Source organism: Cherax quadricarinatus, chromosome 62 (assembly GCF_038502225.1).
Source record: "Cherax quadricarinatus isolate ZL_2023a chromosome 62, ASM3850222v1, whole genome shotgun sequence".
In the NCBI taxonomy this organism is placed as follows: domain Eukaryota; kingdom Metazoa; phylum Arthropoda; class Malacostraca; order Decapoda; family Parastacidae; genus Cherax; species Cherax quadricarinatus.
In genome coordinates this window covers 8,498,047-8,523,957 of record NC_091353.1, presented here as the reverse complement: position 1 = coordinate 8,523,957, position 25,911 = coordinate 8,498,047, and the positions used below count along the sequence as shown (strand labels likewise).

The 25,911-nt window shown below is 41.9% G+C and overlaps 1 protein-coding gene across 8 annotated transcripts in view; it reads left to right on the top strand.

Moving 5' to 3' along the window:
• The window catches only part of Rcd1 (Reduction in Cnn dots 1), a 130,250-nt gene that overhangs the window by 96,417 nt on the left and 7,922 nt on the right, over positions 1 to 25,911 (top strand). For 7 of the 8 annotated variants that reach the window (XM_070098370.1, XM_070098371.1, XM_070098372.1 and 4 more), the window contains 2 exons: positions 19,852 to 20,031; positions 21,057 to 21,288. In XM_070098370.1, the coding sequence (XP_069954471.1) occupies positions 19,852 to 20,031; positions 21,057 to 21,288 (412 nt within the window). Of the gene's footprint in view, positions 1 to 19,851; positions 20,032 to 21,056; positions 21,289 to 25,911 lie in introns of those variants that run through there. The other variant, XR_011393737.1, reaches the window with a different exon arrangement.

The window sequence follows — 25,911 nt, the reverse complement described above, 5'->3', positions numbered from 1 at the left end:
CTTGTTTTAGAAGCTGTTGCTTGACAGTGTAAAGCTTGTGTAAAGTTGTTGCTTGACATTGTACAGCATGTGTAAAATTGTTGCTTGACAATGCAAGACTTGCGATAGCATCCTCGTGCAGTATTTGTTTACACACTAGATGCATGTCACTCTTGCTTCTGCTTTCTGTATTATGGATTATTTACTGCTTTGTATTTATTTATGCAACTCCACTTCAATTTATTAGCACAGTTAATGAAAAAGAATTTTGGTGTCCAATCTTGGAAGTTCTTTATTTTCCATGTTTTTGAAGTGGCTATGAAAGGGTTACCAAATACTCGTTCACTTTCCGTCCATACTAGCTTGATTACTTAATTTATCAGTAATTTAAATTGCTGATATTTTGATGAGGGTATAACATATTTTACATTGTGTTTGACTTAGTAGAATGCACAGAATAATGTCACTAGCAGACATAGACTTGCATATTTGATTGTGTGATAATGTTGGTAGAATTACAGTCAATGTGCTAGGTAAGAGGACATGTGCAGCTCATGCGATATTTTATTGTGGCAATGTTTTGCTCTCCAGGAACTTGGTCAAGCTCTTTGAGAGCTCCTGAAGCTCCCCAGGAGCTTGGGCAATCTTCTGCAGAGCTTCTGAAGCTCTCCAGGAGTTTTGCCAAGTTATTGGAGAGCTCCTGGAGAGTGAAACATTACCATAGGCTGCATTAGCTACCTTAAAATTTAGATCACCAAATTTATTATTATTTATATGAAGAAACCTTTGTGAGTTTGAGCACAGGAAGTGGTGGAGACTTGATCATCCATCTGTCAACCACAGCCCAATCTCTGACCAGTCAAGGCTTTTAGGGCCTGCTAAAAGACCTTGAACTAGGGTTAGAGATAGTCTCACCAACCAGGTGTTTGCAACACAATGAAGAGGAAATATGTTTTTCACTGTTTGCTTAATTGGCATGATTCTTGTAGACACTGCTTTGGCTTCCTATTGTTTGCTCTGAAATGTTTGTCATATATGCAGTCTTTGCTTTTCTTTGTAATTATAAGTTTTGCCATACAGTACTCTGACATTTATTATATTGTTTTATTTGTGTATGCATCAATTAGGCTGATATGCAATTGGGTTTAAATTTTAATTTTTTGACATTAATGGTATACAAAACAGAAAAGTAGATGAATAAGATTCATGTGCAGTACTTGGATATCTTTATTGTGATGTTTTGCCAGCCAGTGGCTTCATCAGTCCAATACAAAGCTTCATCCTGAGGGACTGATTACTTCAAACTACTGTCTTCCACTATTTCAGTTTTTTTTCTCTGTATAGAACTGATAAAGTCACTAGTTGATGTAACCTCTGCACTGAAGAGACCAGAGGATTTTATTATGAGAGGATCCAACTGAGATCTTCGTACACAATGGTAAACAGTGCAGAACAAGCTTTTGTTGGCACAGTGTGTTCTGCAGTGTGCGTGTTTTCTTCACCATTACCGGCAGTGTGTCATATGGATGCATTGTGTAAAAATCACTGGAGACCAAAGTTGGCAGCCTCATGTTTATATGCCCCTGGCTATACCAAGTAGACTAAAGACCAGTATCAGGAAACACTTGTCCTATTTCCTGGTAAACCTTACCTAACCTAACCTAGGTTAACCTAGGTTAATCTAACCTAAGCTAACCTTACTTTACCTAACTTAACCTCATGTACCCTAACTTAACCTAACCTAACCTAACTTAACCTAACCTACTCTAGGCCTAGTTAGCATTGGTTTAGGCTCACAGTTGTGCTGCCAACAGGTCACTCTCCAGTGTTTCTCAGTTTCTTATTCTCACAATATGGTAAAATTCTCATTCATGAAGTGTTATATACTCAGGAAAAGTTAAAATGGCTGCTTTATACAAAATTATTATTAAATTGATTGGGAAGCATTAATTAAACCCATAAGGGTCGTATAGTTCTTTGAGAATAAGAAGGGAAGGGAGTAATCAGGTTTAAGTTGAGGAGGAGGGTAGCTCTAATTCCTTAGATGAAGAGCCCTTTAATATCAAGTCATCCCCTTTGGAGGATATTTAAAAGAGAGAGATGCATAAAAGTGCTTTATGTGATAGAAAAGACATTGATATTTTTGGATGCTATGGTATAATACTGTGTTTTTCGGCATATTAGGTGCACAAATGCTGGCTGCTTGCTGGCACGATGTTTCCCAGCAGTTGTAACCTAATGTTAGTAAACAACTGCTAAAGCATAAGCCAAGGCCTACCCTTGACCCTGACCTTGAGCATATAAGGAACAGGCTGATTTTTCCAAGACTTTTTATTGGGTAAAAAGCGCATCTTATATTCTGGAAAATACGGTACATCAGGTCGGCAAGTTACAGTGCCCTAAGTCACCAACATATGCACTTACAAATGAAACATCGTGAGTAGGTTCCATAATGGACAAATAATGTAATGCTGGCGGGCAAGTGTGCTCACATCCCTTATTGCTATGGTAAGTGTCAACACACATCATCTTTATTCCTGTAACTTCCATCCATGGAACAGGAGATGAGTACATGGCATGTTCCTGCTTCCTAATTTCTAGTTTTGTATTTAATATTGAATTTCTGTACTTGTTGGAGATGTTTATTTGTTGTCTTTTGTCATATCTTTACCAGTCGTGCCTTCTTTTTAAACGTCAACAACTGTGAAGTGTATACTGTATTGTGTTGAGAAGTATAAGTGTGGAAATGCTGGGGGATGGTATGGGGGTACACAGTATATACCCACTTCTGTGAATGGTGGAGGATGGTACATGGGTACACAGTATATACCCACCTCTATGAGTGATGGAAATAGTGCAGAATGGTACGTGGGTACACAGTATATACCCACCTCTATGAATGGTGGAAATGGGAGATGGTACATAGGTACACAGTACTTTTGTGAGTGATGGAGATGGTAGGGAATGGTATGTGGGTACACAGGTACCTACCTCTATGAGTGATGGAAATGGTGGGCGATGGTACATGGGTACACAGCATATGCCCACCTTAATTTTCCATGCATATATCTTAGAACCCATTTCCACCATTGTGTCCATCTGTTTGTTCTCATCACATAATTGACACAATTATCCATTCTTACAAATTCAGTCCCCATTAGCAAATTAATACTGTAGATGTATAACTTGTGTTATTTGAGTATTACTTGGCAGATTGTTAACCCTTAAACGGTCCAAACGTATATATATGTTTTTTCAACATTTGAAAGTATGTAAAAACATGTACATTATCTTTTTTTTGTTTTACATTTGAAAATGTGTAAAAAAAACTTTTATCTACATTTTTTTTGTTATATTTGAAAATATGTAAAAAAAAAACATAGATCTACTTTTGGAGCACTTCGGATTTGAATGTCGATCTATTTGGACCGTTTAAGGGTTAACATCACTCAGTTGTGAAATTAAAAATGTCCCGCCTTCAGTATTTAGTTCTTTATTTCTTTCATATCATTAAGTTTTGCTTATTGTTTGAGTAATTTTAGTATACATCCTCTTGGATCTAATTCTAGTTATCTACTGTGTGAAGAAATATTTTTAAGTCTATTTTCTGTTTTTTTTTTTTTTTTTTTTTTTTTTTTTTTTTTTTTTTTTTTTTTTTTTTTAAATTGTGGCCTTTTGTGATGGTCATTGATGTTGAGAGGTTGCTGATGTGAGGGGTTGCTGATGTGAGGGGTTGCTGATGTGAGGGGTCACTGATGTGAGGAGTCACTGATGTGAGGGGTTGCTGACGTGAGAGGTTGCTGATGGGAGGGGTCACTGACTTGTTATCCCCAGTACAACAGGGCAAAGGAAGGATATATGTATTGCTCATGGAAAACACTTAATGATAGGTCCCTTATCTCCACACTTCAGTAAATTACTTGAGTCTCGAAGGTGAGAAGTGCTGCACTTTGATGGAAAGGTGAGGATGCTGCAGTTCAGAGCATCATCTGAACTGTGATGTCAGCACACTTTGGCAAGACTGCAATAAATTGAATGATGATAAATGTTTTTTCTCTAGGGGGTCACCCTACTTTGGGGGAAGACAGTCGGAGTATAAAAAAGTGCATTTTGCATTGTTTCCAAACACCAACGTGTATAAACTAGTCTTGCCTAGCTAGTCATTCACTAACTATATCTTAGAAATGCAGTACTGTTATTTTTTCATGGCTTTAAATCTGTAGGAATCATGCAGTGCCTGGGGAGCTGAAGATAACTAAATTTCATTCAGGAAAAAGGAGAGTGCAGTGAATTGGAACAAGATCCCCTTCACCAGCATGGAGAAATGAATGAAATTGCCCCTCCCTCACACAGCCACACCAGCTACCAGGGTCGGTGCCTTCATGCCAGTCAAGGACTCTTGATTTAACCCTTTCAGGGTTTCCGACGTACTAGTACGGCTTACACACCAGAGTTATTGATGTACTAGTACGCCTAAATTCTAGTGCCTTCAAATCTAGTGAGAGAAAGCTGGTAGGCCTACATATGAAAGAATAGGTCTATGTGGTCAGTGTGCACAGTATAAAAAATTCCTGCAGCACACAGTGCATAATGAGAAAAAAAAACTCTGACCGTGTTTTTGGTTTAAAACAGCGACTTTGCAGTGTATTTTCGTATGGTATTTATGGTTGTATTTTAGTTTTCCTGGTCTCATTTTATAGAATGGAAGACATATTACAGAAATTGAGATGATTTTGATTGGTTTCATAATGAAAAGTACCTTGAAATTGAGCTCAAAGTAGCAGAAGTGTTCGATTTTTACCGAAGTTCAAAAGTAAACAAATCATGCCAAGCGTCCAATACACATCAACTGGTGAGTCTAATATTCTTTCACAAGTGCGCTGATATTATTTATACCATTTTTGCATCATTTCTACGCTATTACAGCAGTCTGCATAACAGTAAATCTTCTATTTTTTGTGAGAATAAAAATTCAAAGTGGAAAGCAAAAGAGATGTAAGAGAGGCCTGGGGATGTGACTAATTAACAGAGAAAATGTTATTTTAGTGCCAGGAATGTCTGTCTTGTTTATTCTGGACCCTATTTGGAAATTGGCATCTTCTGAAATTTGTGTGAAATTGGCAAAATTGCCAATTTCTGACCACTTTATTGGATAGTTGAAATCAGTAAGTGGGTGCTTTCTTGTACTCATTAGATAGAAAAAATGGAGTTCTAGCGAAATAGATATGATTTTTGTCGACTAGTACACTAGAATAGGCAGAAAATAGGGCTCAAAGTGGGCAAAATCGCCGATGCATAAACATTGTCGAGACCGCTAACTTTGCGAGAGCACAATTCCGTAAGTTTTCCATCAAATTTCATACTTTTGGTGTCATTATGATCGGGAAAAGATTCTCTATCATTTCATAAGAAAAAATAATTTTTTTTTTCCGAAAATTTTTTGACCCTGAGAACGAGTTTAGGAGAGGGCCTCTCAACCTTGAAAGGGTTAAGGAATTGAAGCTACCCATCATCCTTAAATCTAATCCTTCCCTCCTTCCCCAGGCACTGTATGACCACTGACCATAGTTACATATGCAGTATTAAATTAGTCATTTCATGTACAGACGCTTCTCGCTTTACGATATTTTGACTTTACAATGATGTCATAAAACTGTAAAAAAAAATTTTTTTGGTACTGTGCATTTATTGATAGGATAAACCTATATTTATTTACTTTTCAATACTGGTATTTATTTAGTTAGTTGCAGTAATTATCTGTTTATTTACTTATTCAGTGACAGTAGTAACTTATTTATCCCTCTTTAAGGGGGGCTCCTTGCAGTGGTGAAGAGGCTATTGGTCTAAGGAATTGGAGCTCTTGGTCTTCTTCCTCCGACCGAACCTAATTACCCCCCAGTTCTCCCTTATCTACCCCATACTCCCCCCTTTTTTTCCCCTTTCCTCCTCTCTCCCCACCCTCCCCTTGTTTCCCGTCCCATTTGTAGCCTCTGGGGTCCTCCCCTCTGGCGTTACAGTTTCTAGGTAGGAGGTGGTGTGCCGAGGTTCGTCCCACTCTGTGAGGTCCCTCGGGGATGGTGTGGTTTGCCATAGAATCTGAATTATCTGAAGGTGCCCTGCTCCCTTCCCGGATTTCCTGGAAGAGGGCAGGGTGCCCTTCAGGTAATGGGTGTATCTCCAGAAGCTGCCTGTCAGTTCTGGGAGATGGCAGCTGAAGGGGGTATGCTTTGTGACGGGTTTCCGACCGCCCTTTCTTTTGTCCACCGAGGTAGCTCGGTAGATGTGAGGCTGCTATCCCGGAGTGCTGGTTTACTGGTGTGAAGGGTAGGGTATGGCACGGGTTCCACACTGCATCTTCACCACCGGTGGGCTCGAGGCCCTCTCGGATGAGGGGGGAACTTTCGGCCCCTCCATGCCTCCTAGCGACTGTCCCTCCGCTGTCCCTTTTTTTTCTTTCCTCCTTTTTTTTTTTTCTTAAAATAACCAGAAAGGAGATATCACAGAAGATTCACCTATTATTATGGAGTCTTTGTCCAGTGAAACCCTTCCTCCTCCCAGGCCCCATTCTGATCCCACACCCTGTTCTGACCCGGCTTTGTTATTGGTCCATTCTCTCGACTCTTCTCATATCCCTGTACCTTCTGCTGGTGATGCTTCGTCACCTGCTTCAGGTGCTGCGGCGTCACCCATTTCTGTTCATGTCGCTACTTCTAGCACGCCTTTCACAATGCGTGCGGCTTCCCTGAATACGGTGCAACGGTTTTCGGATCGCTCACCTCCCTCGGGTCAGACCACCCGTGGTACTACTCGTAAACCTCCAAGACAACCTACTGATGACAGTTCATCGATGATCGCTCAGAAACAACCTACAGGACACTCACTACCTTTGCGTACCGGGCTAACTAGTGCGCAGTGGACAAAATTCTTTTCTTTACAAACAATGTCTCAGACAGATTATCTGTCTGATCATGGAATTGGTAAAACTCTTTTAAGGCACGTTGGCCAAAATATATCTTTCCACGCTCTTCAAAGCGGTGCGTGTCATAACTGTACAGAATTCAGAGCAAGCCCATGGTCTCTCCCGCATCACTTCCATAGATAACATACCAGTCACCGTTTGTAAGCACGCTACTCTTAATTCTTTCAGTGGTACTGTGGTCTTACTGCACACTATTGTACAGAATGATTTTTTATCTTACTGTGATGATATTTTAGAACAATTATTCCTTCAAAAACCTCCCTATTCTAAAGGTAGATACATCCTGCCCACTCGTGGGCAAAGGCGCTTTCCTAGTAACATCGCTTGTTTAACCTTTGACTGCCGTGAACTTCCGTCCTCTGTCTATTGCAGGCCATCGTTTAGAAGTTCGTCAAGTAGTTCCCACCCCCAACAGTGTCATAATTGCTGGCATTTTTGGCACCCTGCTAAACACTGCAGATCTGAGGCAGACTGCCCGATCTGTGGTGCAGCAGATCATTCCAGTATGTTTTGTAGTCTTTCCCCCTCTTGTCTCAATTGCAAGGAACCTATCGTAATGAATGAGAGATCTGTTACCTTAAAGAATGCGAAGGCCTTACTTACACTATGGCAGTCTCGGCTCCTTCTTCAAGGAAAACTTTCTCTTGTCCTGCATGCTAGAGTAGCCCGCAGACCTCCAACCTCGACAGCCCTCCCCCCTTCCCCTCCCTCTGCGTCCGTGTCTTCTGGAGTCACCCCCAGTTTCTAATGCTTTTGCAGCTTTATCCTCTGACATCCTACCTCTGCACCACTTTCTACTTCTACTTCTTCATCTCGCTTGCTTACTTCTCAGTCTACTCGACCTTGCAGACCCACATTTTCATCGCATCCATCTCCTGTCCAGAATTTATTTTCTACCTCAGAGACTAGTTCTCAACCCCTTTCCAGCTCTCACATAAAGGTGGAGGTTCACCCTCCCCCTAGTGTAGTTCCCTCTTTCCCTGTTCCCTCCCCCGCTGGTCTTCCATAGTTGCCCTCCAACCTCTCCTGTTACACTGCAGGACTCTTCTCCCCCAGCCAGCGCATCTCTCCAGGCACATACTCCCCGCCCTCCTCAAACCTCTTTGGTTGCCTCCATAGTTACTCCAACCTTTACTTGCACTGCTTCTCCTGTCTCTGACATCATGGCATTGTCGGCTGCCTTATCAGCTGAGACATTAGATGCTATCTCCAGCTATATAACAGAGACGACATCCCCGATGGACACCAGCGTGCCTCCTTCTACCCCTTCTATTTCACAAGCCATGCAACAATCTACTCCTCCGCAATATTATAATTCTTCCTTACATGCTTACTGTTGTCCCCACTGTTGCCCATAGGTTTTATTGTTTCTTATTGTTGTCATTTTTATTTCTGTGCATAATGTCTTTTTTATAATGGAATATTCATGGCCTTAGGGGCGATCGAGGAGAACTCCAACTGTTGCTCTCCCAGTTATCCTCAGTATGTGTTGGGTTGCAAGAGCTCATTGATATACCATATCAACAAGTTTTTATTCGTTCTCAGCTGCATTATACTGCAGCTCATATATATTTACACAGATGGTTTGCAATTTGCTCTCTTTATCTTTCTCCCTCCTGTGCATTCTGTATCTCTGATATCGCATTTTTAATTTCATCTCTACTACCGCCCATATTGTTGTTGGGTGATTTTAACGCTCGCCATCACCTGTGGGGAAGGTTCCACTGCGACTTTTATGGTGATCAGTTGGAGACTCTTTTCGCATCTCATCCTCTGCGTGGTTTAAACACGGGTGCTCCTACCCATTTTGACTCTAATACTTGGTTTCTCTCCTGCATTGATCTTTCTATCTGTTCTTCACTCGTTGCACTTGATTTCTCGTGGTCTTTTCTTCTAGATTTACATGATAGTGATCACTTTCCCATCCTTCTTACTTCTACTACGTATGCCCGACCATTTCGTAGCCCTCGTTGGCAATTTGCTTGAGCAGATTGGGACTTATACTCCCATCTTACTGCCCATTTTGAGGACCCCCTTTCGTCCTCTGTTGATGAACTGGCACACCACTTTTCGACCTTGGTCCTAACTGCAGCGATGCATTCTATCCCCCAAACCTCAGGTAGGCATTCTCAAGCATGCGTACCTTGGTGGTCTCCTACACGCACCTGTGCAGTGCATTTAAAACGTGCTGCATGGAGCTGTTATCGATATACAGTGGACCCTCAACCACCGGCTTTAGTTCATTGCAGAGAGCTAGCCTTTAGTCAAATTAGCCGTTAGTTGAATTAATTTGCCCCATAAGAAATAATGGAAATAGAATTAATCCGTTCCAGACACCCAAAAGTATTAAACAAAATATTTTTTTTTACATGAAATATACATTTCTCTACACAGAAACAAATGGTACATGCAAAATAAACAGTAATTAAATGCCACTTACCTTTATTGTGGAGTTGTTGATGAGTGATGTGCCAGCAGCAGGGGAGATTCAGATGTTCTATTGTTTAGAAGGTAAATCTCCTTCCATAAAGACTTCGGGTACCAAGTCCTTTGCTGGGGTTACCTCCCTTGGTTTTTTAATGCCGCTAGGACCAGCTTGGGAATCACTGGACCCCTGTCGCACAAAATATCTGTCCAGAGAGCTTAGGATTTCCCTAAAATGGGACACAAGAGTGTCATTGTACATGTTGCCAATACGGCTTGCAACAGCTGTGACAGGATAAAATTCATCCATAAATGCTTGCACCTTTGTAAACATTGTACACATTTCCTTAATCCTTGATGAGGGTAACTTCCTCTGTCTCTCTTCCTCCTGCTCTGAAGCACATTCCTGAGCTGTGATCTGTTGCTGTTGCACCTCAAGCTCTTGCAGGTCTGCAGTGGTTAGTTCTTCGTCGTCGTTCTGCACCAACTCTTCCACATCCTCGACACAAACCCAACCCCATGGACATCCCCAGTGACACAGTAGATTCCACAACTGGCATAGGCTCCTGAGGGTTAGCCCCAAACCCTTTAAAACCTCTCTCTTGTACACATTGTGGCCACAGTTTCCTCCAAGAAGAGTTCAAAGTCCTGCAAGTCACTCCCTCCCAAGCCTTACCTTTAAGGTTTATGCAACTGAGGATATTGAAGTGATCTTTCCAAAACAGTTAGGGTCAGTTCAGTATCTGAGGTCACTTCAAAGCACTTTTGAAACACTGCTTTTGTGCAGAGTTTTTTGAAGTTTGAAATGACCTGCTGGTCCATGAGCTGGAGGAGAGGAGTTGTATTAGGAGGCACAAACTTCACTTTGATGAAGCTATACTCCCCCACAATTTGCTCTTGCAAGTTGTGAGGTATTGGTAGATAAAAGACTGTTGAGTAGACTTCAGGATGTACGTGTTTATAGAGGGGCCACAGATATATCAGATCACTTTTTAGTTGTAGCTACACTGAGAGTAAAAGGTAGATGGGATACAAGGAGAATAGAAGCATCAGGGAAGAGAGAGGTAAAGGTTTATAAACTAAAAGAGGAGGCAGTTAGGGTAAGATATAAACAGCTATTGGAGGATAGATGGGCTAATGAGAGCATAGGCAATGGGGTCGAAGAGGTATGGGGTAGGTTTAAAAATGTAGTGTTAGAGTGTTCAGCAGAAGTTTGTGGTTACAGGAAAGTGGATGCGGGAGGGAAGAGGAGCGATTGGTGGAATGATGATGTAAAGAGAGTAGTAAGGGAGAAAAAGTTAGCATATGAGAAGTTTTTACAAAGTAGAAGTGATGCAAGGAGGGAAGAGTATATGGAGAAAAAGAGAGAGGTTAAGAGAATGGTGAAGCAATGTAAAAAGAGAGCAAATGAGAGAGTGGGTGAGATGTTATCAACAAATTTTGTTGAAAATAAGAAAAAGTTTTGGAGTGAGATTAACAAGTTAAGGAAGCCTAGAGAACAAATGAATTTGTCAGTTAAAAATAGGAGAGGAGAGTTATTAAATGGAGAGTTAGAGCTCTGTATTGAGAAGATGGAGGGAACATTTTGAGGAATTGTTAAATGTTGATGAAGATAGGGAAGCTGTGATTTCGTGTATAGGGCAAGGAGGAATAACATCTTGTAGGAGTGAGGAAGAGCCGGTTGTGAGTGTGGGGAAAGTTCGTGAGGCAGTAGGTAAAATGAAAGGGGGTAAGGCAGCCAGATTGATGGGATAAAGATAGAAATGTTAAAAGCAGGTGGGGATATAGTTTTGGAGTGGTTGGTGCAATTTTTTAATAAATGTATGGAAGAGGGTAAGGTACCTAGGGATTGGCAGAGAGCATGCATAGTTCCTTTGTATAAAGGCAAAGGGGACAAAAGAGAGTGCAAAAATTATGGGGGGATAAGTCTGTTGGGTATACCTGGTAAAGTGTATGGTAGAGTTGTTATTGAAAGAATTAAGAGTAAGACGGAGAATAGGATAGCAGATGAACAAGGAGGCTTTAGGAAAGGTAGGGGGGTGTGTGGACCAGGTGTTTACAGTGAAACATATAAGTGAACAGTATTTAGATAAGGCTAAAGAGGTGTTTGTGGCATTTATGGATTTGGAAAAGGCATATGACAGGGTGGATAGGGAGGCAATGTGGCAGATGTTGCAGGTGTATGGTGTAGGAGGTAGGTTACTGAAAGCAGTGAAGAGGTTTTTATGAGGATAGTGAGGCTCAAGTTAGAGTATGTAGGAAAGAGGGGAAATTATTTCCCAGTAAAAGTAGGCCTTAGACAAGGATGTGTGATGTCACCATGGTTGTTTAATATATTTATAGATGGGGTTGTAAGAGAAGTAAATGCGAGGGTCTTGGCAAGAGGCGTGGAGTTAAAAGATAAAGAATCACACATAAAGTAGGAGTTGTCACAGTTGCTCTTTGCTGATGACACTGTGCTCTTGAGAGATTCTGAAGAGAAGTTGCAGAGATTGGTGGATGAATTTGGTAGGGTGTGCAAAAGAAGATAAAAGTGAATATAGGAAAGAGTAAGGTTATGAGGATAACAAAAAGATTAGGTGATGAAAGATTGGATATCAGATTGGAGGGAGAGAGTATGGAGGAGGTGAATGTATTCAAATATTTGGGAGTGGAAGTGTCAGCGCATGGGTCTATGAAAGATGAGGTGAATCATGGAATTGATGAGGGGAAAAGGGTGAGTGGTGCACTTAGGAGTCTGTGGAGACAAAGAACTTTGTCCTTGGAGGCAAAGAGGGGGAATGTATGAGAGTATAGTTTTACCAACGCTCTTACATGGGTGTGAAGCATGGGTGATGAATGTTGCAGTGAGGAGAAGGCTGGAGGCAGTGGAGATGTCATGTCTGAGGGCAATGTGTGGTGTGAATATAATGCAGAGAATTCGTAGTTTGGAAGTTAGGAGGAGGTGCGGGATTACCAAAACTGTTGTCCAGAGGGTTGAGGAAGGGTTGTTGAGGTGGTTCGGACATGTAGAGAGAATGGAGCAAAACAGAGTGACTTCAAGAGTGTATCAGTCTGTAGTGGAAGGAAGGCGGGGTAGGGGTCGGCTTAGGAAAGGTTGGAGGGAGGGGGTAAAGGAGGTTTTGTGTGCGAGGGGCTTGGACTTCCAGCAGGCATGCGTGAGCGTGTTTGATAGGAGTGAATGGAGACAAATGGTTTTTAATACTTGACGTGCTGTTGGAGTGTGAGCAAAGTAACATTTATGAAGGGGTTCAGGGAAACCGGCAGGCCGGACTTGAGTCCTGGAGATGGGAAGTACAGTGCCTGCACTCTGAAGGATGGGTGTTAATGTTACAGTTTAAAAACTGTAGTGTAAAGCACCCTTCTGGCAAGACAGTGATGGAGTGAATGATGGTGAAAGTTTTTCTTTTTTGGGCCACCCTGCCTTGGTGGGAATCGGCCAGTGTGATAATAATAATAAAAAAAAGTTGTGAGGATGAGCAGGAGCATTGTCCATTACCAGGAGGCACTTGAGTGACAATTTCTTTTCCAGGAGGTAATTTTCCACAGTGGGGCCAAACACACTTTAAAACCACTCCAAGAAAATTTCCCTAGTGACCCATGCCTTAATGTTTGCTCTCCACATCACACACAAGTTATAAATTGTAATTATCAGAATATAAAAAATATACAAATTAAAATAGAAACGAGAAAAAAAGGTATATTGGCAACACTTCTGCAAGCGGCAGGAGTCAATGTTGCCGTCAGGTGAGCATGCAGAGCCAACTTCACGGTCTTATATCTCGGTAAGTACGTACTGACCCTAAAAATTTTTTTTAATCCTATAACATGTAGAAAAATGTGCTCTTAATTTTAAAAGAGAAAATTTTTTTTTTATTTTTCAAAATATTCGGAGCACCACGCGAGTGAACGTAGATCTACGTTTGGACAGTTTAAGGGTTAAAGACAACTTGCCTTGGTTGGCTAAATCTCCTTAAAATTCTCTCTCGTCGTTCATGGGGAGCAGATCGTCGCCGTCTCCTCCATTTGCATTCCAGCCTAGCCTTGTTCAAGCTGGATTATAGTAACCAAATCTATTCTGCAGCCTCTCCCACAACTCTGTCTAAGTTAGATCACATTCATCACTAAGGTCTCTGTATGTGCCTTGGTGCCTTTCGTTCATCCCATTGAGAGCCTCTATGCAGAAGTGAATATTCCACCCTTGTCCGATCGCCGTGATGCTCATTGCCTTCACTATTATGTTCAATCTCATGACCTCCACAGTCCTTCTGTATATAGGTTGGTCACTGATGTTAGTAGACATTCTTTATTTGTTCGTCGCCCCTGCTTACTGTGCCCCTTTTTTCTCCGCCTCCATTTGCTCGTCTTCTCTTCAGTTACCACCTTTCTGTGTTCATGTAGCATCTCACTTTTCCCTGCCCCCATGGGAAGTTCCAGCTGTTCGAGTCTATTCTTTTCCACTGCCATGCGTGAAAGACCAACTCCCTATGGAGGCTTCCCGCTCTCTTTTTCTTGACCACTTCTACTCTCATTCTCATGCCATTGCAGTGTACACTGATGGTTCTAAGTCTACTGATGGTGTCGGATTCGCAGCAGTGTCATGCAAAGACATTTATTATCCTCGGCTAGCATTTTTATGGCTGAATTATATGCCATTCTTGTAGCACTTATCTGTATAGCATCTATGCCTGTGCTTTACAGGCTATACAAAAATTTGATACACCTCACCCCCTATTTCTTCGTATCCAACTTTGGCTACAGTACTCGCTCCCATCTTGTTTCTCATCCTCATATCTGACATAGACAAGGATGTCAGCCACAGTACAGTGTCTTCCATTGCAGATGACACCCGAATCTGCATGACAGTGTCTTCCATTGCAGACACTGCAAGGCTCCAGGTGGACATCAACCAAATGTTTCAGTGGGCTGCAGAAAACAATACGAAGTTCAACAATGAGAAATTTCAGTTACTCCGATATGGTAAACATGAGGACAACTACCTAAAGTCGGTGCCTGACCAGTCAGGCTGTGGGTCGTACGTTGGATTGCGTGCAGCCAGCAGTAACAGCCTGGTTGATCAGGCTCTGATCCACCAGGAGGCCTGGTTACAGACCGGGCCACAGGGGCATTGACCTCAGGAACTCTCTCCAGGTAAACTCCAGGTAAACACCGTGTCTCTAGCAAACACAAACATATTGTTTTTTGCTGGGTCCCTGGTCATGTTGATATACAGGGCAATGAACAGGTGCAGACTGCTGCATGGTCAGCAGTACATGACCTCCCAGTTTCATATAGAGGTGTTCCTTTCACAGACTATTTTGCTGAAATTGCTACCCACCTTTGCACCCGTTGGCAACAACGTTGGTCTGATCTGCTCCATAACAAACTTCATTCTATTAAACCAAGTATAGGTTTCTGGCCATCTTCTTGTCATCAGTGTCAGGGTTGGGAGACTACTCTCTCCCTTCTTCTTATCGGCCACACTCGTCTTACTCATGGGTATCTGTTAGCCACATTCTATTGGACTGTCCACCCTATCAATGAGCACGCAGAATTTACCTCCAACGTCGTCTCCGCTCTGCTGCCCTTTCTTCTTTACCTTCCCTTCTTGCTGATGGACCCTCCTTTAATCCAGACTCTCTCATTGACTTTTTGACAGTGACTGATTTACTACACAAACTCTGATAATGATGCCTCTAGCACTCTCCTCTGTCCTTTCTACCTTAGTCTCTTGCTTCCCTCTACCCCCTGCACTATCCACTGCTTCGCTGCACTCCATACCCTAATAATCATCCTTCTCTCTCTCTTGCCACCCATTTCCCCTGCATCCTTCCCTGCCCTGCAGCACTGTGTAACTTTTGCAGTTTAGCACTTCTTTTGATTATAATAATAATAATAATATTTATTTATCGTATATTCGTATTCAACTTAAAATATTTTCAACTTACAATGGGCTCATTGGAACGTAACTCCATTGTAAGTTGAGGAGCACCTGTACACGTTAGAGTTGTAGTGTAGTGTGCATGCAGCCTCTAATTAGTGCCTCTTGCTTCCAAACTCATGTGTTGCTTTAATTAAAATGGCAAAGTAACAATTTATCCTCTTATTGTATAGGACATTAGTAACCAGCTAAAATGTGTATATTGTGTATGTGACATAATTTGTATAGTTTTCTTCACAGTATATTGTTATTGATCTATAATTTGTCTTCCAGGTGTTACTTAGGGTGTGATGCTACTTACAAGAGTAATATTACTTACAGGAGTAATATTACTTACAGGAGTAATATTACATAGTACAGGAGAAATATTACATACAGGAGTAATATTACTTATAGGAGTAATATTACTTACAGAAGTAATATTACTTGCAGGAGTAATATTACTTACAAAAGTAATACAGTGGACCCTCGGTTTTCACGTTTAATCCATTCCAGAGCCATCGGCCAAAACTGAAATTGGCCAAAACCGAAACCATTTTCCCCATAAAAAATAATGTAAATGGAATTAATCCGTTCCGGAGACCCAGAAGTATCAACAAAAATTTTTTTTTTTACCTTAAAGATAGTTACATGCACAAAAGAATGAACATTAAACATGACACTTACCTTTAGTGAAGGCTGTTGTTGCTGGAAGGAAGACAGGGAGGAAGGGAGAGGGAAGAAAGGTTATTGTTTGGAAGGGGAATCCCCTCCATAAGGACTCTAGGTACCAAGTTCTTATCAGGGGTCACTTTCCTCCTTTGTTTTTAACTGTCACTAGGACCAGCTTGAGAGTCGCTGGACCCCTGTTGCATAAAATAACTGTCCAGATAGGTCTGTTTCTGGCATCTCTTTAAGATTTGCTAAAATGGGACATGGCATTGTCATTGCAAAAGTCACCAGCACGGATCAACCAAATCTTTCAGTGGGCTGCAGAAAACAATATGAAGTTCAACGATGAGAAATTTCAATTACTCAGATATGGTAAACACGAGGAAATTAAATCTTCATCAGAGTACAAAACAAATTCTGGCCACAAAATAGAGCGTAACACCAACGTCAAAGACCTGGGAGTGATCATGTCGGAGGATCTCACCTTCAAGGACCATAACATTGTATCAATCGCATCTGCTAGAAAAATGACAGGATGGATAATGAGAACCTTCAAAACTAGGGATGCCAAGCCCATGATGACACTCTTCAGGTCACTTGTTCTATCTAGGCTGGAATATTGCTGCACATTAACAGCACCTTTCAAGGCAGGTGAAATTGCTGACCTAGAAAATGTACAGAGAACCTTCACGGCGCGCATAACGGAGATAAAACACCTCAATTACTGGGAGCGCTTGAGGTTCCTGAACCTGTATTCCCTGGAACACAGGCGGGAGAGATACATGATTACGTATATACACCTGGAAAATCCTAGAGGGACTAGTACCGAACTTGCACACGAAAATCACTCACTACGAAAGCAAAAGACTTGGCAGACGATGCAACATCCCCCCAATGAAAAGCAGGGGTGTCACTAGCACGTTAAGAGACCGTACAATTAGTGTCAGGGGCCCGAGACTGTTCAACTGCCTCCCAGCATACATAAGGGGGATTACCAACAGACCCCTGGCAGTCTTCAAGCTGGCACTGGACAAGCACCTAAAGTCGGTTCCTGATCAGCCGGGCTGTGGCTCGTACGTTGGTTTGCGTGCAGCCAGCAGTAACAGCCTGGTTGATCAGGCTCTGATCCACCAGGAGGCCTGGTCACAGACTGGGCCGCGGGGGCGTTGACCCCTGGAACTCTCTCCAGGTAAACTCCAGGTACATATGAATGCACTTTAGTCCACATTGCACAGATCTCCTTAATCTTTGAAGAAGGCACCTTCTTCCTCTCTCTTCCTCCTCTGAAGCAATTTCCTCAGCTGTGATCTGTTACTGTTGCAGATGAAGCTCTTGCAGCTCATCAGTGGTTAGCTCTTCATTGTGGTCCTCCACCAACTCTTCCACATCCTCACCACTCGCATCCAAACCCATGGAATTCCCCAATGCCACAGTTGATTGCACAACTGGTGTATGGTTGACAGGGTCAGCCTCAAACCCTTCAAAATCCTTCTTTTGGACACAATCTGGCCACAATTTTCTCCAAGCAGAGTTCATTGTCCTGGAAGTCACTCCCTGCCAAGCCTTATTTACTATGCAGTGGAAGATATTGAAGTGATTCTTCCAGAACTCTCTTATGGTCAATTCAGAGTCCTGAGGTTATGTCAAAGCACCTTTGAAACTGCTTTGGTGTACAGTTTTTTGAAGTTTGCAATGATCTGTTGGTCCATGGGCTGGAGGAGAGCAGTGGTGTTAGGAGGGAAGAATTTCACTGTTACAAAACTGAATTCCTTAGACAATTGGTCTTCCAAGTCTGGAGGATGAGCAGGAGCATTGTCCATTAACAGGAGGCCAAACACTTCAGTAAACCATTCCAGAAAAATTTCCCTTGTGACCCATGCCCTACTGTTTGCCTTCCACATTACAGCAGCAGCAGCAGCTGCTGCTGCTGCTGCTGCTGCTTACTTTTCTTTCTCTTGTTCCCATCCTTGTCCCTCTTGCCTATGTTTACTGGCTCTCTCACTCTTTCTTGAACACTCTGGGATTTTCAGAGTGATACACCAGTAAGGGCTTCACTTTGAAATCCCCACTAGCATTGCCACACAACAAGAGAGTTAGCCTCTTTCATAGGCTTGTGTCCTGGGAGTGCCTTTTCCTCCTGCATAATGTAGGTCCTCTTTGGCATTTTCTTCCAAAACAGGCCTGTTTAATCACAATTGAACACTTGGTGGGGTTGGAATTTTTCAGCCTCTACATAACATTTGAATTCCCGCCCAATTTTTTCAGCCGCTTGTTTGTCTGAACTGGCACCCTCGCCGTGCCTTACAACACTGTGTATGCCACTTCGCTTCCTGAATTTTTCAAACCAGCCTTTGCTGGCCTTAAATCTACCTACTTCAGCACTTTTTTCAGGCAGTTTCTTTAAGAGGTCGTCGTGTAACTGTCTTGCTGTTTCATAATTGACTGCACAACACTATCTCCTGCTAACTCTTTCTCTCTGATCCACACCAACAACAATTTCACCACTTCTTCATTTGTTTGGGATCTCTGTTTGGTAATTGCATTCACCTCTTTTGCAACATCAGCTTCCATGATTTCTTTTCTTTTTGCCACAAAGGAGCTGATTGTTGATGGCGACTTCCCATACATCCTGCCGAGTTCAGCAATGCATATATCATTATCATATTTTCTTAGGTAGGAATTCTGTTTTCATTTCTATGGTGTTCCTCACTTTCTTTACTAAAGGATTGGCACTAGGAGCTTTCTTTGTGGCCATGGTGGCTTAATTAGCAGTCACACACAATAAATAAGTGGCAAAAACAATGGATTATTACGAAATGTTTCATATGACCAGGCAGGATATGTTCACTCACTGAGAAACGCTACACTGGCTGAGAACGGTGTGGGAGGCGGCTTTGTCTGCATGATCAGCACTGGAGGTAATCGACAAAAATGATGCCAAAAAATCAGCAAAAAAAAAGTTGGCCAAAACCAAAATTGGCGATAACGGAGGGTCCACTGTATTATTTAAAGGAGTAATATTGCTTAAGTAATATTACTTAACCCTTAAACTGTCCAAACGTAGATCTACGTTTACGCGCATAGCGCTCCGACCTTGATTTTCTCCATTTGAAAGCATGTAAAGAAAACAGATCTATGTTTGGAGTGCTATGCAAGCGAATGTAGATCGACGTTTGGACAGTTTAAGGGTTAAAGGAGTTATTATTATTATAATCATGGGGGAGCGCAAAACCAGTAGGATTATACAACACATTTGGGGGGGAAGATGGAAGGTATTCAGGCTCAATTCAGGGAACTAGAGTGCAGATCCAATTCCCTAGATCTAGAGCCCCTCACCAGCATCAAGGAACCTTCCTTGAAGGGACTTTAAGGAGTTGCTAGTGTTACTGCTATTGTTCCTCAAGCTTCTGTGATGTTGTCTTCCCTTGAAGGAGGGTGGCTTGATACTGGTGAGGGGTTTCTTGATCAAAGGAATTGGAGTTTTCCTCCCTTTTCTCAGATCGAACCTGATTACCTCCTGTTCCCAAAGCACTGCATTACTTCAACTTGTTCAGAGTGTCCCCTCGAATATGATCATTCACTGTATCTCCTGCTGTATGAGCCATGTGGGTTTAGCACTTTTTTTTTATGTATTGCCTCTCTTCACTCCCTTTTCTCTCTCTCTTTTGTGCCACTACTCTCCCTACTTTCTAGTACCACTATTATTTCCACTACTACTACTACTGCTGCCGCTGCTGGTGGTGGTGGTGGTTTGGCTCTCTCACGCTTTTCTGTTATTGTGACTTTGTAAATGGTCCAAGTTGGACTAAAACGTTGTCATAAGCTCCTCTCTCCTATGTGCGGGTTATTTGTGTAATTATATTGTACTGTCCTGCAGGATTCAGGCACAGTGGTGGGCACCAGGATGACAACTGGACTGCTGCTGGGTAACCTGTCAGGGAAGGTGCTGAAGGAAACTCCTCCCATGTTCTCTCCCACCACTATATCTACCACTAACACTCTGGCAACTGTCGTCACCACTACTTCCACTAACTCTTCCGATCTCCAGGCCAGGAAGGTAAAGTGCTCTGAATGACCCATATAGGATGTTTTTTTTTTAAATACAGGAGGGCCCTGTTTATACAGCTCTAAATATGGCGCCGGTCGTCCTTCCCTTACGCAGCTGCTGTACAAAAATGGTGATAACGGCAAAGCGGGTAAAATCACCTTACGTAATGAACAATTGCTCGATTGAAAGCCAGCAAAAATGTGGAACACCGAAAATAGGTGCTGTATACGGAGGGCCGTCCTGTATAATAAGAGGAAGGTAACGTTTCTGCTTTATGTTAGTTGTTGGAGACTGTATGACCCTTGTGACTTTGATTGCAATAATACAGGAGGGCCCCACTTATACAGCAGGTTAGGTTCAAGGCTACTGCTGTATGTTATTAATAGTCTTTGGAGAGTTAAGAGTATCATATCCACATTAAGGGAAGAGTAAGTTACAATACCATGGCTGGAACAATTCACAGTTGACCCAAGGAACTGGTTTATCCTCTCTTTCCTTAGATTAAACCTGAATGCCTCTCATTTCCCAAAAAGGGTTTATAGCTTTTCCTGATCAAAATAAATGTAATACACAACTAATCCACAATTTGGAGAGACCATTTTAGATAACATTTTGGTCCATTTTGGACATTACCACTCATAACTTAATAGTAGACAACAACTCTCCTAATTCTGGGATGTGAATTGTATAGTAGTTTGACAGTGACACTTACAGTCTTGTTCACAAATAAGGATATTATAGATGATATATTTTTCCTTACAATTTTTAGATATATGTAATACCATAACCTTTGAAACAATACACAAATATCCCACACATAGGAAAAAACTCATGATGGCATTCGGTTCAACTTGGATCGTCCTGAGTTTCTTTCTCCTGTGTGGGTTTTTTGTGTATTGTTACAGTAATGGTATTGTGCCTTTTTATTCCTATGAAACACTTATATAAATTTTAAAAGTGCCAGATCAGCTATGGTTGCAAGAGAGTGGAATCAGTTGCAGTAACATTAACATTGCATTGTTTGTTCATATTAGATTGTGGGCAGCACTATCGTCACACCAATGGGTTGGAACAAGAGGGGCCGTCCTTCAACGAAAGCACGACCCTTGTTGCATGCTCTAACAGCCACCAAACTGAGTGGGGTTGAGTCACAAGGAGCTAGCCTAGCCTCGCCTGTGATAAGCAAGGTGGCTACACCCGTCACCACTCCCATATTGCTCTCTACCAATGAAGCAACTTCTGAAACTCACATTGCTGCTCTTAGAGGTTAGTGTGTACAGTATTTAATTTTAAGTTCTCTGTTAAGGATAACTTAAGGTTTTATCTCCTAATGTTATATCCTAGGAAACTGGTCATCTTTTGTTTTTAACCCTTTCAGGGTCCAGAGGCCAAATTTCAAAGTGCACACCAGGGTCCAAGAACTTTAAAAAAAAAATTTTGTTATTTTTTCTTATGATATGATAGAGAAACTTTTTCTGAAGGTAATAAAACAAAAAGTACAAAATTTGATGGAAAATTGACGAAATTATGCTCTTGCGAATTCTGATGTGTCAGCGATATTTACGAATCGGTGATTTTCCCGACTTTGACTCCATTTTAGGCCAATTACAATGGTCCCTCAATAATCGTCCAGCCTGAAAGTCATCCATTTCGGAAATAGTCCCGTTATTTCGTCTAAACATTGGCTCGCAAATGGTCCGTTAACTTGTTAATCGTCCTTCGTCCGGGACACATACTCACGCTCTGAGCCACCTGGGCCTGCCTTCCCAGCCAGTGTGCCATTGTTTACCAGTGAGCGACGGTCCCCTCACTTGCTCCTACGAAATATTTCATAATATTCCATTGATTTTAGTGCTTGCAAGTGCTAAATAAGCTACCATGGCTCCAAAGAAAGCTCCTAGTGCCAAGCCTTTGGTAAAGAAGGCGAGAAATACGATTGAATTTAAGAAAAACATCATTGAACAATATGAAAGTGGCGTACATGTGGGCGAACTGGCCAGGATGTATAACAAATCCCGTACAACCATATCTTCCATCATAGCCAAGAAAAAGGAAATCAGGGATGCTGTTGTTGCAAAGGGGGTAAATATGCTGACAAAAATGAGATCAACAGTACTCAAAGATGTTGAGAAGTTATTATTGGTGTGGATAAATGAGAAACAGTTAGCAGGAGATAGTCTTATGACGTCGCTTATTTGTGAAAAGGCTAGGCAGTTGCATGACGATTTGGTAAAGAAATTGCCTGTAGCTAGTGGTGATGTGAGTGAATTTAAGGCCAGCAAAGGCTGGTTTGAGAGATTTAAGAAGCGTACTGGCATACACAGTGTGGTAAGGCATGGTGAGGCTGACAGTTCTGACAACAAAGGAGCTGAAAAATATGTGCAGGAATTCAAGGAGTACATAGAGACTGAAGGACTGAAACCTGAACAAGTGTTCAGTTGTGACGAAACAGGTCTCTTTTGGAAGAAAATGCCAAAGAGGACCTACATTACTCAGGAAGAAAAGGCACTGCCAGGACACAAGCCTATGAAAGACAGGCTGATGCTCATGTTCTGTGCTAATGCTAGTGGGGATTTCAAAGTGAAGCCATTACTAGTGTACCATTCTGAAAATCCCAGAGTGTTCAGGAAAAACAATGTTATGAATAGTAAATTGTGTGTGTTTTGGAGATCTAATAATAAGGCATGGTCATGAGGGAAATTTTCGTCTAGTGGTTCAATGAAGTGTTTGGTCCTAGTGTGAAGAATTACCTCCTGGAAAAGAAATTGGTTTTCAAGGGCCTCCTAGTAATGTACAATGCACCTGCTCATCCTCCAAACTTGGATGACTTAATTCTGAAGGAGGTTGGGTTCATCACAGTGAAGTTCTTGCCCCCGAATACCACTCCTCTCCTCCAGCCCATGGACCAGCAGGTCATTTCAAACTTTAACCCTTTCAGGGTCCACTCCGTAGATCTACGGCTTCACGTTGAGTGTCCAAACCATAGATCTACGCCAAAATTCTAGCTCCGTCAAATTTAGTGTGAAAGCGCTCATAGGCCTACATGTGAGAGAACAGGTCTGCGTGGTGGGTGTGCGCCATAAACAAAAAATCTAGGCGCCCTCATAGCATTGTGGGAACGCCGGCTCAGTTACCCTTGTTCACCATGCCTCGTCGCAAGTCAGCTCTCACTTCCCGGAAAATTGGGACTCTCCTCTTCCTATCTGATAGTTCTGACACTGATGGAAGTGGAAATGAAGACGAATTCTACGGCTTTGATAAGTTAGTGACCGAAAAGAATGACCAGGATATCGATAATAGTGCAGAAAACCCTGACAATCCTCAACCTTCTACCTCTGGTGTGGGCACTCGTGACTCACGGTCGGTTGTTCCTCAACGCAAGAGAAAACTAATATTTTCGCGTGGCCAGGCCTCTGACTTCAGTAATGATGATAGTGACATGGATTGTGATTTTATTGCGCTCGACGATCATTCGAGTAGTGATAGTGAGGAATCGTATTCACCAGTGAAGCGTCGGTATGTTCACCGCCGCATGCGCTTGGGTAGTGTACCCTATGCTGTGCCCAGGGGACGGAGTACATCTCGGAGTACATCCCGTGGCCCTACACCAGTTTTAGGTAGTGATAGTGAGGATGATGTGGCTACACTTGGCATGGATAGACCACAGGCATCAGTGGATGGTGTTAGTGGTGATGGTAGTGGCACCGCCATGCGTGACTCACCAGCCCAGGGTGGGACCCACGCTGCTGACTCGTCAGTTCAAAGACAAAGCGGAGCGTCAGCCACCAGCCCACCACAACCACAACCACCCGCACAACCAGCCTATGATGTCCAGTATCCACCAGCAAACCATATGTGGGATTGGCAGCAAAATCCCAATTTTGTTCCCAAGCCTCACCACTTTGATGACTCTCAAAGTGGAATTCTACCTACTTGTCCCCTTGGAACCATGGCCAATGAACTGGAATTCTTTGAATTATTCTTTGACCAGCCATTGATGAAAACTATTGTCAGGGAAAGTAATAAGTATTTTGAGTACACCATGGCAAATACGATCATATCACCACAGTCAAGACTACACAGGTGGAAAGAGACGACTGTTGCAGAAATGTATTTGCTTTTTGCAACAATAATGCTTATGCCTCATGTCTATAAGCATAATATAAAAGCATACTGGTCCACAGATCGGCTAATTTCTACCCCGGTCTTCAGTGAAATCATACCAGTGAACAGGTTTATCTTACTCTTATGTATGTTGCACTTCTCTGACAAAACCAGGCCTGACAGAAGTGACAGGTTATACAAGATTAGAAATGTTTTCATGTATCTCAAACAAAAGTTCAGCATATACTTTTATCCATTCAAGAATCTTGTAATTGACGAGTCTTTGATTTTGTTCAAAGGTAAACTGTCATTCAAGCAGTATATACCGAGCAAGAGGAAACGCTTTGGTACAAAACTGTTTGTACTCTGTGATTGTGACAGTGGCCTGGTGTTGGATATTGTTGTATACACGGGAAGTAAAACATTGAAAGATACCAGGATGTTATTGGGTATCTCAGGTGACGTAGTGAGAAACATGATGGCACCTTATCTTACATTATATACCGATAACTGGTACACAAGCCCATTACTCAGTGATTTCATGCGAGTGAACAAGACAGATGTGTGTGGCACAGTGCGTTCTAATCGTAAACATATGCCCAGGCTCAACGCAGGTGCTCGTGGTGATGACGTGCAGGTGTTTACTGCCAATGACATCATGGCATTACGGTGGCATGACAAACGAGATGTCACATTGTTGACAACCATTCACCGTAATGAAATGCAAGACAGTGGCAAAGTTGATCGAGTGACTAATGAACGTATTCGAAAACCAGTGACAGTGATTGATTATACACAAAACATGCGCTTGGTTGACAAATGTGACATGCAGATTGGTTTTGTTGACTGTGTTCGTAAGAGTTACAAGTGGTACATGAAACTTTTCTTCCATCTCATGGACATTTCAATGCTCAATGCATATAATATGTACCAAATAAAGACTGGCAACAGACCACTGTATCGTGAATTTTGTTTGTCTGTTGTCAGACAACTCATAATGAAGTACCAGGTAAGAACACCTGCTATACAACAAGGTCCTCGAATTACTCAGGATATACCCAAGCGTTTGAGGAGGGAAGGTGATCATTTCATAATACAACTTCCTTCAACTCAGAAGAAATTTGCTCAGAAGAGATGCATCGTCTGTGCACAAACAAAACGACGGCAACAAAGATGCAAAGACACTCGGTTTATGTATGAGGAATGTAAGGTGCCTCTGTGCATGGTGACTTGTTTCAAGGAGTTCCACAAGCTCCAGCAGTTCTAAAACCATGTCCAGTGATTGTAAATATGTAAATATATGATAGAACATTAGCATTATACAAGATTTGTGCATGTTTATTGTAATAAACAACAGTGGTAAACAATAATATGATAATAACTTTAGTGTGGTTATTGTGTTCAATACAGTGAGTTTATATATATACATTATATACAGTATTGGTCTCTCAGGCCCCAAATGTTAGTAGGAATAGAAAAAAATTGGAAAAGAAAAGAAAAAACTATAAAAACCGCAAAATATTGTAATGCGCGTATGTGGAATTCGTCGATGTTGCCGCCACCATATCATTTTTGACAAACTTCTTGGCACTGTATCTTGGTAAGTACTGATCAGAATTTTTTTTTTTGTCTTATTACCTTCACAAAAATATGCTCTTTAATTCTGTAAGAAAAAAATATTTTTTTTTATTTTTTATTATTTTTTTTTTTTTTTTTTTTTTTTTTTTTTTTTTTTTTCAAAATTTCTTGGACACTGGAGCACCACTTCAGATTTTGGCCTTGGAC